We start from the raw sequence: 17,189 nt of genomic DNA, 5'->3' as shown, positions 1-17,189 counted from the left end.
GTTTTGTTTATTTTTAAGGCATTTGATGCCACAGATGAAGAAACCCCAGCCAACGGTGATGGAGAACATCCAGGCTGTAAAGCCCCCTGACTGGGAGATGGAAAGCAGAAAACACGAGAGGCCAGAAAACATCCTTGCCTCCTCTCAGTTGACAGAGCAGGAACTCAAGGCCTTGACAGCCCCCTTGCAATCCATCCCTGAAATGGAGTACGAAGCGCCACCGGCTGACGCCGTGGGGAACACGGAGAGAGCCATCAGAACCTCTGTGGAGCTGCTGCAGGATGCGAGGAACTTTGCACCAAGCTACGAAGAGTTTGACTACCCTGGGGAGGTTTTCACCATGCCAGGCCCCTACGAAGATGACACCTTCCAAAACCTCGCTCTCTTTGAGAACTGCTCCCCAGCCTCTTCCGAGTCCAGCTTGGATATTTGCTTCCTTAGGCCTGTGAACTTCACCTCAGAACCCGAGAGGACAGACCATGCCTTGCAGCCACTGCCTAAGAGCTGCACTCCCGTGAGCAGCAGCACCTACAAGCGTGAGATGTTCCACAGCAAAGGGAAGCAGCTGAGCAGGTCCCTGAAGGAGCTGCCGCGGAGCGCGGAGGGCGTGAGCACCAGACTCTACAGCACACGGAGCAGCAGTGGGAGCCGTCTGCAGCAGAAGCAGGACAGGAATGTTCAGCCTCACTTGATCTCAGCTTCATCTCGAAGCTCCCAAAGGAGCTACTTCCCCCCACAGAGAGGAGCGGGTGAAAAACCGAGCTTTTTGGAAGTAAGGAGGCTTAAATAGGAGGAGAAAAAAAAAAGGCACATGGTGGTGCAGCAGCAGCAGGAGAAAGATCTGAGATACAGTTAGAGTAGAACACGCCAAAACAGCTTTCAAGCCCACACATTCCAAGTCCTCAGCTGCATGTACATGCCCAAGGGAGGGACAAGATAGCTCCTTTTCACACACATCTTCCCCAGGGACAAGCACAGGGTTGAGGTGCACAGCTGGCTTGAGACAAGGTAGCACACCCTTGAGACAAGGTAGCCTCTTGTGTGTCTCCACCTGTCACTGAGCTTCCCCCCCAGGTTCATGTTCTGAGCAGGTCACAAAGTTTACACAAAGCTGTTCAAAATTAGTGCTGTGGTTGGCACCCAGTTGAACAGGTGCCTTTCCACCTGCTGTGAGGAGTGCTGGGTAAGTCATGCCAGTATAAACCAGCATGACTTGGCCAAGCTCAGCCCATTTACACCAGCAAGGATCTGGTACAGAGGTTTTTTTCACCTGTATTTGTTGCCTGGATTGTACAGACCCATGCCAAAGTCTGTGTGAGAACAGTCAGAGCCCATTAACTGTGTCTCTCAGATGGGACATGGCAAACAGCACTCTAACCCTTCAGGGACACCAGGTCCTGCAGGAGCAATGTTTCTATAGTTCACAGAGTCAACTTTGGGCTGTCACAGCCAAGGAGGTAGAGGCCAAGGGTGCTGTGAGATGCTCAGATAGGAGGCTGTAGATGCAGATGATGATGGGAGGTAGGTTCTGACAGCCTGACTGAAAAGGCAGCAAGGAAACTTCAAAAGAGAAGAAAGTAAAAGGCCTAGTGAGTAAAGGAGGTGGTGGATGGCTGAACAGGGGAGATGAGGCAGAGGGAGAAGAGTCAACAGCCACTCCAGAGGTGGAACACAGCCACCCCAGAGAAAGGGGCCTGTGAGCTCTTTGGCACTCACCTGCACAGAGCTATGGCCCACAGCAGGGTGCAGATGTGGAGCTTGTCCAGAACTGCAGGACATGTTCTCCCCCATGGAGCAAAGGACATCATCATGGCAGTGGTGGGCAGAATTGGAGAAAAGGGTCTTGTCCAGAGTCTGGCTGAGAGGAGCTTGGCACTCTCCTGAAAGAGGGAAAGATCTTTTAGTGGCACATTTACCACAAGGTGTGTGTGCCAATGAAGCCTTCTGCCCCACAGATATGAAACCATGCAGCAGCAGAGCCAGCAGAAGTCTTTCACACCTTATCACAGCTCAAGAAGCCTGATGCCTCCCTGCCCTAGGGGAGAAAGGAGAGGGTGGGAAGTTCTTCCAACTGCCCAAGCTGCCTTGCTCCCTCAGTGGCAAAAGAAGCTAGTGAGCTTCCCCTAAACAAAAAGTTTAGCAAGAAAGGCTCCAGTTCCCTCTAACAATGCTTATCCTCCTACTCCTCTGTCACTGCCTCAGCCTTAGAGCCAGCAACAAGCTCTCTGCAGAGGTACCAGTGTTGTTTCCCAGCCTTGTCAGCACCTCCTCACCCACCAGGTCCCTCCTAGCACAGAGAGAGAAATAGAGAGAAGGGAACAAGAATGTGAGGTTGCAAATGCTGGTTAAATTGTCTTTTCCCTTTTAGGAGCTCCATGCAGAAGACAACACCAGGTTCTGCCAGAAGGATGACAATGAGCAAACATCCTTCAGCGACCACAACCCGCGGCACGAGCCCAAGGGGGGGTTCCGGAGCTCCTTCCGCAAGCTCTTCAAAAAGAAATAAGCAGCCCCAAGAAAGGCAGGCCACAGCCAAAGCACAGCAGTGCTTCCCCAGGTCCCCGAGGGTGGAGACAGACAGCAAGGCCCCAGGATCCCCCTCACTAACACAGAGGGTGGAGGGTGGGGGAGAGGAGACTCACAACTGCCTTACAAATGCATCCTGCTCTTTCTAGCACAGGGCAGGGCCAGGCCTTGGGTTGCAGTGGAGCTCAACCAGCAGGTCCAATAAGCACAGGAACTTGCTAGCTTTCATTCCTATCTGACTGAACTTCCCTCAGTTTTGGAAAGCTTTGGCCGAATCCCACTATCTTCTCCTCCCCCTCATCCCCCAAAACTGCTTGATTTGCCATACATCTTTGCTCTTCTAAACTCAAGGCAGGTCTTATTTGGGCTCACCCACAATAGAAGGGTTACCTTTGCAGCCCTGGCATCCTGGCCAGAAGTCTAAAATTCCCTTCTTTCCTCTACTTTCCAAAAAACCACCATCAAAGATGTCTACCGGGAGGCCAGCTCGCATTACCCAGGTGGTTTGAGAAGGTCGAAGAAGCATCAGCTGAAGCACCTGCACTGCTTAATCAGCGACATCCTTTCTTTTGGACTTCTCTCACTCCCCAAAATCCTATTTCACCTTTTATGTGAATGCTGTTTCCTGAATTGCCTGCTGCTGTAGGAATCACTGCTTCTGCTCTCAGAATCACCTTTGTCTCCAGGCAGGTGATGCAGACTGGGCCCAGGGCCTGCCACAAGAGACAGACTCTTCTCAACCGTATTCCCAGTGTGGATCAATGCAGACACTGGTAGTGCCCAAGAGTGTCCTGATTCCTGGTCTGTAACACACCTGGAATACACTTTGCCAGCTGTTTGGCCTGACACCCTCACAAGCCCCATCACGTGCATGGTTCCATTGGAATGGTTCTTCCAGCTGAAAATTGAGGCACCAGCACAGGAAAGTTGATGGTGCACCATGTTCACAGCCTTCCTTCTTGTGCAAGCACAGATCAACGAGGCCACAAACAGGCCACCCCTCCTGGACATGACAAACCCTCAGTAACTCTGATCTCTGCAGAAGACTGAGAGAAGCTCTGCTGTGACACCCATGTCACACACCAGCTGCAAGAGCACCACTGGCACAGTGGTGTGACCAGTGCAGTACTGGTGAGCTCTGGTGTTACCTGAAGCTGGGATGTTCTGAGGGCAGTTTCAAGAGCAACTCTGGTTTTATCACCTCGTTTTGACAAGCCTGGGACACTGGTCTGTCTGAAGGACAGCTTCACCTTAAGAAGTCGTGAACTGTCTCCATGGGGCCAACAGCAATGCCTTGGGGGAAATACTGTGAGACTGGGGGCTTGGAACTCCCCGCATCAGTGCAAGGGTGGCTGAATTTGGGGCCAAGAGAAGAGCACCCACCACGCTGCATGGCTCTCCTGGCCATGGCAGCAGGACAGGGGAGGCCCAGAGCAGGTGTCTTTGGATGCAGTGGCCAGTCTCACTGCAGATACAGGGCCCAGAGCTCTCCAGTGTTGACTGACCTGCATCTACCGCCTGCTTTTCCTCCTCTGCTGGAGGGAAAAAGGTGTGTGTGAAAAGGGCTATCCATACAGACAAAACCCCTTCTTTAGTGCAATCAAGGTTTTCCCAACATTTCAAGAATGTGACCAAGCAAAACCACAGATTAAAATGTTTTAGTTGGTGCCTCTCCCATAGATTTTAATGAAACAAAAATTCACTTCTCCTCCTTACAAAAAGGAAAGAAGTATCATACTTTCCTCCCCTAGCTTTTGGAAACTACTCTGGGGAGATTTTTTTTAATGTAAGGCTTCTAATGGCAAAAAAACCAAACCCCTTCCATCTCCTTCCCTTTCCCTCACATCCTCATAAAAGTAAAAATTCCCTGGCCCTTTCCAGTCAGGACTGCCCCATGCCGACCAGCCACTGAATCACAAGACAATTCCTAGGACTTGGCAGCTTTTAGTCAGATTGTGCAGGGCCAGGATAGAAATTATGTAGGAAGAGCCAGATCCTTGTAACTGAAGCATCAGCAAAACCTGTTTGTTCTGCCCAGGAATCAGCCACCGACAGAAATATTTGTTTGTCCTTGGAACCAGAGTTGTATCATTATGGACAAGCGTCCACTGTAATGCACTGATGCTGTCAAGGGCTCTGATGCTTGTGGTTTTGGTCTCATGTATGTAATGACACTTTTATCCTTCATAGAACAAACCTGCTTTTCATATTTGCCAGGCAGATGCCAGGACAGAAACAGGACAAAGGAAAATAAACCTACCTGCTAACATCTCCTGGGTGAGGAAATCCTTCCAAAGTGGCAGACCCTTGCTTGTAAAATGCATGTGGATTTCAGCTGCTATTTAATGATTTAAGGCACAGTCAGAACTGATGGTTATTTTTCGATTCTGAGTTCTTACTTTCAGGCCTATACTTATCACTTGAGATGTCCTTGTACCTGCTCAGAATCTGCAAATGTAAATAATATGAATGAATGATGCTCAGCACCACACACACACAACCTGTTGCAGGATCCATTTCAAATCCATCTTTAGTGTACATGTGTACTCTGGATTATTTTTCTTCTTGTGCCAAATAAATGCTGCCTTTAAATAACGCTGTTGCCTCTTGCACTGAATCAGCCAGAAGGCTGCATCCATTAAAAGAAGAAACAGGTGCTGCTCTGGTCCCTTTCTGAGGCAACATTACTTACACAATCCTGTATCCCTACAAGTCCAGCCATGCAAGGAGACTGCTCCCTACACAAGGTTCTAAGACTCTTACTCAGAACTCAGCTGAGTCACTCTCCAGGCTTCTGGTCAAGATCCTGTTGTTGGTGTAGCTCACTGTGACAGATCTTCATCTCCTCAGACTCTTCTAGACCACACCTCTCCACGGCTACACCCCCTGTTTAAGTCAGCCATCCCAGACTCAAAACAAATAAGGCTTATTCTGAAATAGATTCAACAAACTTGTTCAAAGCAATTCCAACAACACGTGCCCTTGATCACCTACCTTTGTTTACCTCCTTTTTAAAAATACTACAGATGTTCTGCATATCTGGCAGCTAACTTGTCATGCATCTGGCAAAAGGGATTTGATCTGATTTGAATTTTCCCTTTCAACTTCTCAGCCACCCAGTACAGGATTTCACATTTGCTGGCTAGAAAGTAAAAAAACCTCCAAACTTACTCTTTACTTTGTTTCCCTCATAATGCACTATTTTCCACTGAACACAAAAGGTAAATTTGCTCTCAGTGGACAGAAAAATGCATTTAAGGGTGGTTTGTTTTTTTAATGGAAAATAAGGAATGGAATTTACAAAGTAAGTTAAGAACACTTTTGTTTTTACACCTATAATGGGCCACAGGTTTCTCTCCCGAAGAAAGACTTCACCTGTGCATTGTCTGGGTTTAGAAATGACAATTCAACAATCTTCCATGAAGCACAGTAATCTACTGCGTTCAACAGCAGTACCTCCAGTGATATCACTGGGAAAAATCTAATTTAAAATACACACAAAAGAAAAATAATTAAATATCCCACAATGTCACTCTAAAACTTGAAGGATCTAAATCCAGTGTACTAGCATGCTCTTACTGAGACAGACCTCTCCCTCCCTGATTTAAGAGAGGCATATTAGAGAAACAGGTTAGTCCACACTGGAAATGGCTTCTTGAGGATGGAGCACTCCAGTGCTTCCATGGTATCAACCCTGAAGGAGGATAACATTCTCCAGTAGCAGACAATTTTGTTATAGACAAATGTTGCAGGGGCTGTTGAATGCCATGACAGTAACGTGTCACCCTGGGGTCACCAGGCAGCACAACAGCGACTTCCCACACAGCAGCTGAAGAGAAACAAATGCTCAGCACCCTCAAAATCACCACAGAATCATGGAACAGTCTGGGTTGGAAAGGAACCTTTAAAGGCCATCTAGTCCAACCCCCTGCAATGAGCAGGGACATCTTCACCTAGAGCTGGTCGCTCAGAGCTCTTCCAGCCTGACCTTGAATGTTGCCAGGCATGGGGCATCTTCCACCTCTGGGCAACCTGTTCCAGTGGTTCACCACACTCACTGTAAAAAACTTCTTCCTTATACCTTGTCTAAATCTACCCTCCTTTAGTTTAAAGCCATTACTCTGTCCAATTGCAAGAGGCCCTGCCTAAAAAGGTTCTTTCTTATAAACCTATGAAGTTCTGCTACATAACCCTGCCTACACAGTTTGCAGTGGTTTAGGCTGACTTTAGCCACACATCAGCTCTCTACACGAATACAGCAGCTCTCCAGGCCTCCACACAAGCATGTTTCATTGTCCAGGTCACATCATCACCCCAGGCCACACCAGACCAATCAAGGTCATTTTACCAAGGAGACAGAGAGCATCATTAAAATGATGTAATTTTCTATGTGAAAAGTATTGTCACTAATGCAAATATGATCCAAAGAAGAAGCCATTCCAGATCAGAAATTATTAACACAAAGCTGTCCTGACACAAACCAGTGGCTTAGCAGTTGTATTCAACTCTTAAAAGCTACAGTTTTCTCAGTCCTTCCTGTTTGCAGCTGAGTTAACACCATGACTGGTGCACTGTGACTGACCCATGGGCTCCAAAGAATGTTTACTTCAGGTTCTTGCATGGTGACCATTGTCCCCTCTTGCCCAAGTATCTCACCAGGAAAGCACTTTTATCCTCAGCCACAAACAGGGAACAGCATTCCCCACTCCACAAAGGAGAGCAGACACCTACTGACATTTCAGAAATCTGCTGATTAGCAGGAGCCATGTGAGGTCTCTCCTGACTGAGCAACCTGGCCACTGGGTGATTCCTCCTGCCTGCTCTGCCTTGGCTGCACAACAGCACAGACAAGAGGGTGCTGAAGAAGAAATACAGATCAGAAAGTCTCATTTTATGGAGTTTTCCTGCTAACCCACCAAGGAGCTAATAATTTAGGTAACACTGCCAACAGTATGTTCATCATGGTGTTTTTATCCAAAGAACCCATAACCTAAACTACACCTCCTGTGGCTTGAGCTTTTACAAAGCTGCCATATAACATTCTCCTCTGAAGCCAAGGTTTTGAGAACTTCACTTTGTTTTTCTTTTGCCAGAGAAAATGTTTCAAAACAACATTGTTAAAGACATCAAAGAAGGAATACAACTGACAACTTCAAGATTTGACTGTGCTGAAAACTGCCATTCCTGTTGATGAAATGCTTTCCAAAATGAAATGACCACACTAAAGGGTCACAGGGCCCTGATCAACGGCATTGCTGAAAGCATTAAAAAAGGCGATTTCTGCCATTATCCAAACAACACCATCTTTAGGAGAAACAGCTTGCCAAGCTGCTGAAATGTGTTCTTCTTCCAAAGAGGAAATGTGAGGGAATTTTACTTGCCCCATGAGCCATATGAACTGAAGATGAGACACTTTATGCTTCATATACCTACTGCAGAGGAGATTAGGGAGCTCCTTTTCTTCAACAACTGTCATCCACCATTACTGTCCCAGTCTGGTCTGGAGTCGAAGAGCAGCATGCAGGGTTACGGATAAACCATGTCAGAATACTTACAACATACCTGTTTGTCATGTGTATTTTGGACAGAGAAAGCCACTGTAAAGATTAATATAAGTTTGACTTTTTCTAACATGTCTCATACAGGATGTGTGAAACATTTCACAGGGTATAATAATTCACTTTGGGAGTAACCCAGCTTCTCAAATATTACGGAATTATTATTTTGCAACATGCCAAAACCACCTCTTTAGTCTCTTATAACTGAAATACATACATTGAAGTGGGAAAAATATGTACCACAAGATGGGCTTTTATCCCCTTCAGTGCTTAACTGAAAAACTAAGTTGAACATTTGTCCATGTAATAATTTAACATATGTCAGCCAAACATATCTTTATCTTTATTTCAATTAAATTAAAAACAATCTGCAAGTATATTTATGCAACATTCACTATATACACACGATTTATGCAACTGCAAGGCAATTCTATGTATGCTGATTAATCTATTGTTAGTAAAACATGACAATAGCTATGGAAGTTGACAAGTGACTGTTTTCATGGCATGACTGAAAAAGAACAGCTACTAGCCATGAAATGGATTATCAGTAAACCTTAAAAGGAACATGACATAACCTAGCAGAGATTAACAGTCTTCTAAATGTAGTATATTTGCTTCAGATGATAGTGCTGCTTTTTAAAAAAAAAATTCGCTGTCACCTTAATGATGTAAGACTTTCATCAGCTCTATCTAAAGAAAGCAATAATTAGACATTATGCTTCCTGGCAAAAATTTATTTTTGAACTGGCACCACAGTATTTCAGAAAATAATAATAAAGTACCTCTTTGGTGAAGCCTAGGTACCCCCTACTACTCATTGTAACAACTTGTAAACAGGACCGCAATACAGTGCTTTGCCTCAATTCTAGCTCGGTTAGGTACCACAGATCTTCCTCACAGTCCTTCTCATAATTTTAGGAAGGTATTTTAAAGCAGGGAGTAAGTAAAGCAAAGGAAAATTAAGAAGGATATAAAGTTCCCTGTTTGAGATTTAAAAAAAGTGCATAATGTTTTCATTCCAAAAACTGTGCCACTGTATGGAACTGATGGATACAAGACTGTTTTTCCTTCCTGTACTGGACATTATTGATCATTACACAAACACAGTCTCTGCTCATTGGCCAAAGAAGTCTCTCCAGACTGTTTTCTGGTACAATCAGCTGTCCAATTACTTTAGAACAATGTCCTGCATACTAAAACAAGAATAGCAAGTTAACCGGGTTTTCCACTAGAAAGTCTGTTTTTGCAATTCCATTTCTGTACACTACATTTCCAATGCATTGGAGAGTTCTTAGTGTTTGGCATACACATCCCAACTCCTTGACACCACCAGGTTCAGTGCATCCATTGCCAGCAACAGACATAGCACCAGGAAAATGCGACTCCCAGCGCGAGGGACAGTTCAGGAGGAGGGGGCATTCTCCAGCAAGGGTGGCCCATCCCGATGCATCGATGGGTGTGTGTGCTCCCTTTTGTAAGTTTTTGGAGGAAGCTTTGGGATATGTTGAGAAGTGCTTTGTCGTGGAGGAACGGGTGGTCCAGCAACAGAAGGGAGGTCCACATCCTGCGGTATCAAAGGCGGCGATGGCAGATGCCTCCGTGCTACATGTGGAGAAGGCGTCTGGGGGGGAGGAGGCGTGAACGGAGAGGGGCTGTTTGGGAAAAAGGTGTTACCAAGTTCGCTTTTTCTCCCCAGGGGTGGAGGCTGGAGGTGTAGTGGTGAGCTAGAGAAAACATCTGGAGTTCGCATAGGTTCCCGTGGCGGTAACTCGGGAGGGTTTGCAGTGGTAACACAGGAGTCAGAGATGCAGGTCCGATCAGGCACTGAGTACCTTGGAGAACACACTTTAGAGGTTGGTTGCCTAGGAGGGATTGCTGGTGGGTTGTCCAGGTGTGCAGAAGTAATCTGAGGTACACAAACATTTCATTCAGTAAAATTCCAGAGCGGCAGCAAAGCACAAGACCCTGCTGTGAAGCAGAAGGCCCCTCCCGCACTGCAGGTTGCTCTTAACAGGGGTGCACCAACACATGAGTTAACAGCCAAGGATGGAAGGAATGAAGATGCACAGAGAGGGACAAGGGCAAGGCAAAGAATGGTCAAAGCAACAATTTCCCTGCTAGTTCCAGGTCTGCTTGCTGGGGACGTTTGGCTATCTTCAACTACCTCCCCAGCAACAAGCACTTGGAGTGGGTAAATGCACCAGATATTTGTTCAAGAAAACAAGGAAAAGGGATGATGATGCCGAACAGGGAAAAAATAAACTGTGCTCAGAAGATGGAGTTCAGTAGTCAGAATTATGGAAGTGAACAGTTCCCAAGATGCAGACCATAGCAACAGGATAACTGGTCTCCAACACCCTATCACGTACACAATGTTTTCAAATACAATTTGGTGATGTGTTAAATTCTGCTGACTGACAACACAGTTGCCCGTAGTCTGAAAATAACTGCTGAAGAGCCACTTAGAAGCTCTCTTCAAAGACATATATTTTGAGTGGGATTTTCAAATCTGAATTCACAAATGAGCTTCCACTGAAATCAAGTGAAATTTGACACTGTCTGCAACAAAGGCTGGATCAGATCCCAGCTGCCAGACAAATGCAAAAGGAAAATGTAGCAATGGTTTAAGCAGGCAGGCAGACAGGATGGGCAAGCAAGAAGGGAAAGCAAGCTCTTGAGCACCACAGCATCAGGGTCAAGTATTCTGGTGAAACTTTCCAGAGGACTGAATTGTGTACAGCACTTTCCATCATTACTGTTCATCAGTTCTTTACTCCCATTCATATATCCTAAAATGATACTCTGGAACAATTATCCCAGATGGAAACATCTGCCTGAAGCCTCAAGTTCTCAAAAGCAATGCAAGGGCCTGAGCATAGCTCACGAGTAGATGAGACATTTCTAACCCTAAATTTAGGTCCCATCTGTTTTCATTTGTTTGAGATCAAGACATAGCGAGGCAGAGGTGTGAAGGCTTCAAATACATAGCTGCTTACTCTTTCTCATACAGTTCTTCAAAAAATAAATGTACTGTCTTTAAGAGTTACTTTTCTATCATGCCCTGCCCCTCTTCTCCCAGAAAAACAAATGACCTTTTTTCTCCTTACTTACTTTTGATGGGGAGGATTCAGCTGGGGCAGATTCTGGTCTTCTTCGTGGAGGAACAGGAGGAGGGACAGGAGCATCATCTGAAGTTTTGGTAAAGTTTATGGATGACACAGAAGCAGATCCTAGTGGACATTAAAAAAAATGTTGCTAATGATGAACTTTCGGCTCAATATTGCTGCCAATAGAGGTGCCATAAATAATAAAGCAATTGCTCATAAAAAGCATCATGAATCAAGGAGGTGGTAAATAAAGACAATGAAACAAGCCTCTAACTTGCAGCTGCCAGAGAAACCGCTTTTCTGAGCTGCAAAGATCTCTGTGACTATCAGTTCCTGAACATTCTTAAGTAATCCCCAAGACCAAAGCCACATCACAAACTTTTTCTTATGTCACAACAGCACTAAAACAATACCCTGAACCTGCAGTCAGTGGACCCAACAACAAAGAAATCCTTTGCGAAGGCTTTGCAAAGACCTGGCTTGAACACTCTGCAATGGCACTGCTCTGCTAAGGAACTTCTGCTTTTAACAAATCATTTCACCTCCTTGTGGCAACCAGCTGAATGCAGGAGTAACCTCTGCAAGCCCTCATATGTGAAAAGAGCCTATATTCATTATTAAATACTGAGAGCACACCATAAAATATGAGATCCCTTGTATGTTGGGAAAGACAGAAGAAAAAGAGGTGTGGATAGGTCCTGATGGATTTAAAGCAAGGAAACATGAATTTTAAGTTCTGCAGGAAAACCATCCATGTACACTGAAATCAGTTCTGAATTGCAGGCAGCAGAATAAGGAACCCCCAAAAGATTAAGTTTTTATTCTCACTGTTCACCATCAGATACTCACCGAATACATTCACACACATACATATGGCAGCAAATCCCACAAGTTTGTTTGGGACATGTATGGGCCCTAGAGATTACGTCTGCCTTCAGTATTGACAGCTCCTCCAAAGACTTGTAACAGTCCTTAAGTGACACCCCTAATCCTGTTCAGTTTCTCCTTTATAATAAAAACTTTTTAAAGAAAAAGGGAGTAAGAAATACTGAAAATATAAGGAGACAAAAGCAATTCTTTTTACAGTACTTTAGAAGGCTAAACCTGATTTCCCCTGCCTAACACCACAAAATGTGACTGGCACATGCCTGGCAGGCTGGCTGTGAGCACGTACTTGTATGAAAAGGACTGGAGGGATCCGAGTCGAACACGCTGCAGGCGTCCGTGGTGCTGGAAGTGGCAGAAGCAGGAGGAGGGGTCAGAGGGGTGCGGGGGGAGTTTGGGGCAGATGCTGTGGCTTCCGTCTCGGTCTCTGGGATGCGGCTGTAGCTGATTTTCCTTGGCTCCTGCTGCAGGGGTGTGGGATGTCTCATGGTACCTGGCCTTGGATTAGAGGGACGAACACCTGGGGACTTGAGGGGGTAGCTGTACTTCTTGGGCTGAAACGACAGAAGATATCAACCAAAATCAAAAGGCCATGGGATCACTTAAATGTAGCTTTATATTTATGAAGTCAGAGATCTAAAATGACTTTTGCCATCTATAAAAGACAAATGTAAGCACTTTTTGAAAAAGAAAATTACCAAACTTGAATACTAACAAATCTTGGAGGAGGCTTGACATTCCGTGGCTCTATCTCCAGTGACTTGTTGAACAGATAATCTGTAAATTCTGTCTCCACGCTGTTTCCCATTGGATTCAGGTTTTCAAAAAATCTCTGCAATACAAAAACGCAGACAACTTGTCAACTAAGATGCTTGTTAATACTGCTTGTTTCTACAGCACAAATGATCCCAACTGTTCAAGAGAACAGAGAAAATGCTGGAGTCAGAGGTAATGACAGACTTTTAAGTTATTAAATCTGTTTGTCACCAGCCCTTTTCTGGACATTGCTACTGCTATGCTTGGCCTGAAAACCAACTGTGCTACCAACCCTAAATGCTTTCTGCGGTGCAAAATCAGACCAGGTTTGCTCAAACACTTCCAGAAGAAGCTGCAAACAATCCATCTTTACACTGATGCAGGGAAGACTGCTCCCACAAAGCATTCTGCCAAAGCCTGAGGAGAACAAATAAAATAAACCCTTGCAGAATCTCTTAGGATAACCTGTCCTATGACTCTCTGAAAAGTATATAGCTCAAAAGATGGTAAGAAAAAAGGAAGAAAGGAAAGCAAGCAGAGAGAACACTGCTTAGACAACACCTCAGACCAAGGAAAACAAACACCAGGAGAAAGAAAAACGTGAGCATCACGACCATCAACACATGATGTAAACACAGTGCTATCAGATAAACCTGGAAACATAAAGGCAGTGTAACAGAGGAGGAAAACACAACTGGGCTCGCTGGACAAATAATTGCAACTGAGTGAAGGACAATGAGAATCTGCCAGTTTCAGTTCCTGTTTAACACTGATCGATAAGATCAATGTCCCAACAGCTGAGAAAAAAATGAAACAAACCCAAGAAACTGCAAGCATTGAGCTTTCTGCCCTTTCTTATAGTGAGACCCAAGAGAGGTTTTATGACAGCTCTGCTCATCTCTGATTCAGTCAGACTGAATCTATGTGAATTCAGTCTGTCCTTACGGCCTGTCAGCTGACAGAATCACCACAGAAAGAAATCATGTTACTTACCCTGATGTCAAATTCCACTCTTAAACAATATGGCTGGTTCTGGTACTGCTGTATCTCCCCTGTTATCTCGGCTACCTTCCTTCTCTTGCTGAAGTTTATAAGGTCTTTCCCATGTCGCTTGAGAAATTCAGGATTGCCTTCTTCTGTTTTCAAAATGTTGGTTAAGTAAATCCCTAAAGGGCACACAGAAGAGGTTCTCAACACAGAGTACAAAACAAGGAGGAAGTCACAACTGGAATACAAGGAATTCTTAAAGAATTTAATTTGTGCACTGTAATTATTTAGAAAACTTCTCCGTTATGGTCAGTAAGAGAATTGCACTTCACTTTCCAATAAGGGCAACAATTTAAGTATTTTAACATGCCTTTTCCAGAAAGCTGCCTTTTTGCATCAAAGTCCCAAAGCCTGTGCATCTTTCTTGTGGTTAAGGAAGCTCACACAACTGAACACTAAAAGAGGACACTGAACAGGAGTGCTTTCTCTTAACTCCTCTATTCCATTAGACACCCCAGCTAAACTCCAAAAATTATTTTCAGGTTTTATCCTGGCTTCATAATTGCATCAAATAATTTGAAGATTAGAAAGCAAAAAGTGCTCTCCACTCCACAGATCATGTATCTGGAATTGTCATTATGACTCGACAGAAATAACTGAAGCTATTCACATGTGATCCTGCTAACCTCTACTCATCTCTGAAGCAGGACAGAAGGTTTCTTAGTTGATCTTATCTTTCTTTGCAGAGCTCTGGAGTATATCTTTCCCCAATCTGTAAAAGGCCAAAAAAGCCATCAACACTATTTTCTTTCAGTTTTGGCCCGAAGCCTATGTTGGACAAGTGCAATATCCAGACTTGGAACTGATCTGCAGCAAACATTTAAATGGATTGCTTAATAACAGGAATGAGATGTGCTTAACATCACAATTTGCTAAATGTCAGCAATCTACTTCAAAGAAGAACTGTTCAGACTGATGATAAAGAGGAGGCTTTCTTCCCAAACTTTATTTTTACAGAAATAAGACTTTTTAATAGAAATGAGACTCTAGCTTTATTTCTTGGAACTCACGATGAGGAAGGCGATCCTTCTTTCTCTGCCAGTCAATGGCAATAATATTTCTAATGTGACCACCTTCTATTGAGAGTATTTCTGGTTGCAACAGTTCAAACCACACTCAAAGTAAAAATCAACAAATACGGAAATAGGATATTGCAGATATACTTATTTTTACTGCAAATAACATCTCCCGTGAATAGTTACTTTAGGGGTTTTTTTCACATATTTGTGCCTGGGCACCTGAAATTCCAACCCACCTGTCCTGTTAAAACTGACTTTTCTCTCTATTGCTCATACTCTGTTTAGCACCTTAGCTCAATACTTTCCAAATTCATATTAATGTGGGACACAGCTCATCCAAACCAAACGTACTCACCAAAAAAAGGCACACAAGGAGGATTAATGGACCTGAGTTTTGCCAAATATTTCTTATAATGGTCCTCACTCAGCTCATAAGCTTCTTCTAAGATCTTCTTCTGGCGACTTGGAATTTGCTTAAAAGAGAGACCAAACAGGTTGTTTGGAAAGAGAAGGTAAAGGCATGGCCCAACAACAATACTGAGAGTAATGGACTCCCACAGGTGTTTGAACCAGGGACCACGAGGACAGTGCCCCATCATCCTGAGATGCCTTTCTTAAGTGGGGACAGGTTTCTTTCTTCTGAAACCAAGGAAAAAACCCTCTCTCTTACACCCTGATTGATTAATTTCTTGGGGGATTTACTTTCCTTGCTCCTTGGAAGCACATGCTTACTGACAAGACAGGCTTTCAGTGCAGCCAAGGTACCCTGCATGACACTGCCATAGCAAAAGTGGAAAACATTTCACTGTACCTCAAACGTGTGATCCAACCTATAAACTGCTGCGGAGTTCATAGCACTGACAATCTCAAGGACACCATTAAAGTTGTTTAGCTCTTGAAAAACTTGCAGGATCTCAATTATCCGGCTCACTACAATTACTCTTTCCTCTAGGTTTTCTGTTTCTACAATGCATCTAAATACACAAGAACATTGGGGTTTGTATTAAAGTGCTGATGAGGTTTCCAAAATCAGATATTAAGTTGCAACACAAACAAATATGATTTTATCAAATTACTTGAGATAGTTCTGAAAATGTCTTAGAGATTCGAAAATATTCTAAGAATAAAAAGCTTGAGACCATTATGTTAAAATTCTCACAGGGACTGGTTTTAGCATCTAAACACCAAAACAGGAATTCTCTCAGAAGAGGATTCTTCACAGTATACTTGTGAATGGACTGTAAGCATCCAGATATGGAGTAGGTGCAGATTCAGGAAAGTCACTTACTTTTCAAACCACAAAGTTAGGTTAGTTGTATGCCTTATCATTTTGAGAAGGTTGGGAGAATTAATTTCTTTATCTTCCTTTGTCCACACACTTCCAACTAGTTCAGATGGCTGCACAGCTCTAGAAAAGTAGATGCATTATCAAAAAATGTAATTAAAAGCAGGAAAGAAAATATTATTTCTCCAAACCCTCTTGATTTTCACTGAATTTGGAATTCATATTTAGAAATAAATTCTTAAGGTATCACTCCCATCATGACTAAATGACTGATATTTCTATGCTTCTTTTTTAGACTGTAGATATTTCTTAATCTATGTAACTCTTAACCACCTCTGTTCATCTAAATGAAGAAAGAAATCATCTCATTCACCATAACAAAATGTGAGCTTCCAATGCCTGAACAATTTCTTACAGAGAGCTAATGAGACCTGACACGGTCCTTAATTTGCTTCACAAACCAGGATGTGAAGAAAACTGATTTAATAACTGTTCATACTTCTCAAAGTTTGATCTATTCAGAAAATATCAAGAGAAAGATGGAGCACAATACCACTAACAGTATGCAACAGTCACACATACTACACATTAACTGGGGGAGGATGAAACAAATGTTGTACTTAAGAGGGCTTTTTCTGCAGAAATAGTAATTAATACACACCACTGGTAAAGTCCCTTGATTTCTGTGGGGCTTCACATCAGAGGCCCCCAGAAACAATTTCAGGCATGGAGAACGTTTTGATTTGTGCCACATGTTTCTCCGTGGAGGGAAGTTACCTGTAAAAATCCGACTCCAGTAAAGTGAGCTGCCGAGCGATTTCTATGGGATGCAAAGTGAGCAAGTCAAAAGTCTCTGTGTGGCCTGGCTTGCTTATGTGCCACTCAGTTGCTGGAGGGGGACTCTCAAAAGTGATGTTGTGGCTCGGCCCAATGGCTTGTGCCTGCTTTTTCCTGTTGATTATCTTTGTGATGGATTCAACCCACTTCTTCATGGCTTTGCCTG

General features: G+C 44.0%; 2 protein-coding genes across 9 annotated transcripts in view; one reads left to right on the top strand and one right to left on the bottom strand.

Annotated features, from left to right (window-relative positions):
* ARHGEF33 (Rho guanine nucleotide exchange factor 33) overlaps positions 1-5,115 on the top strand; it is a 31,049-nt gene extending 25,934 nt beyond the window's left edge. For all 6 annotated transcript variants that reach the window (XM_048299774.1, XM_048299772.1, XM_048299773.1 and 3 more), the window contains 2 exons: positions 19-772; positions 2,369-5,115. In XM_048299774.1, coding sequence (XP_048155731.1) covers positions 19-772; positions 2,369-2,506 — 892 coding nt within the window. In that variant the 3' untranslated portion in view covers positions 2,507-5,115. The remainder of the gene's footprint in view (positions 1-18; positions 773-2,368) is intronic.
* A 3,290-nt stretch (positions 5,116-8,405) lies between these two features.
* SOS1 (SOS Ras/Rac guanine nucleotide exchange factor 1) overlaps positions 8,406-17,189 on the bottom strand; it is a 43,721-nt gene continuing 34,937 nt past the window's right edge. For all 3 annotated transcript variants that reach the window (XM_048297223.1, XM_048297225.1, XM_048297224.1), the window contains 9 exons: positions 16,964-17,186; positions 16,190-16,309; positions 15,713-15,875; positions 15,257-15,374; positions 13,829-14,001; positions 12,795-12,911; positions 12,369-12,633; positions 11,199-11,317; positions 8,406-9,993 (listed from right to left, as the gene is read on the bottom strand). In XM_048297223.1, the coding sequence (XP_048153180.1) occupies positions 9,490-9,993; positions 11,199-11,317; positions 12,369-12,633; positions 12,795-12,911; positions 13,829-14,001; positions 15,257-15,374; positions 15,713-15,875; positions 16,190-16,309; positions 16,964-17,186 (1,802 nt within the window). In that variant the 3' untranslated portion in view covers positions 8,406-9,489. The remainder of the gene's footprint in view (positions 9,994-11,198; positions 11,318-12,368; positions 12,634-12,794; positions 12,912-13,828; positions 14,002-15,256; positions 15,375-15,712; positions 15,876-16,189; positions 16,310-16,963; positions 17,187-17,189) is intronic.

The sequence above is a fragment of the Corvus hawaiiensis genome, chromosome 3, assembly GCF_020740725.1.
Source record: "Corvus hawaiiensis isolate bCorHaw1 chromosome 3, bCorHaw1.pri.cur, whole genome shotgun sequence".
In the NCBI taxonomy this organism is placed as follows: Eukaryota; Metazoa; Chordata; class Aves; order Passeriformes; family Corvidae; genus Corvus; species Corvus hawaiiensis.
This window is presented reverse-complemented; position numbering and strand designations above follow the sequence as displayed.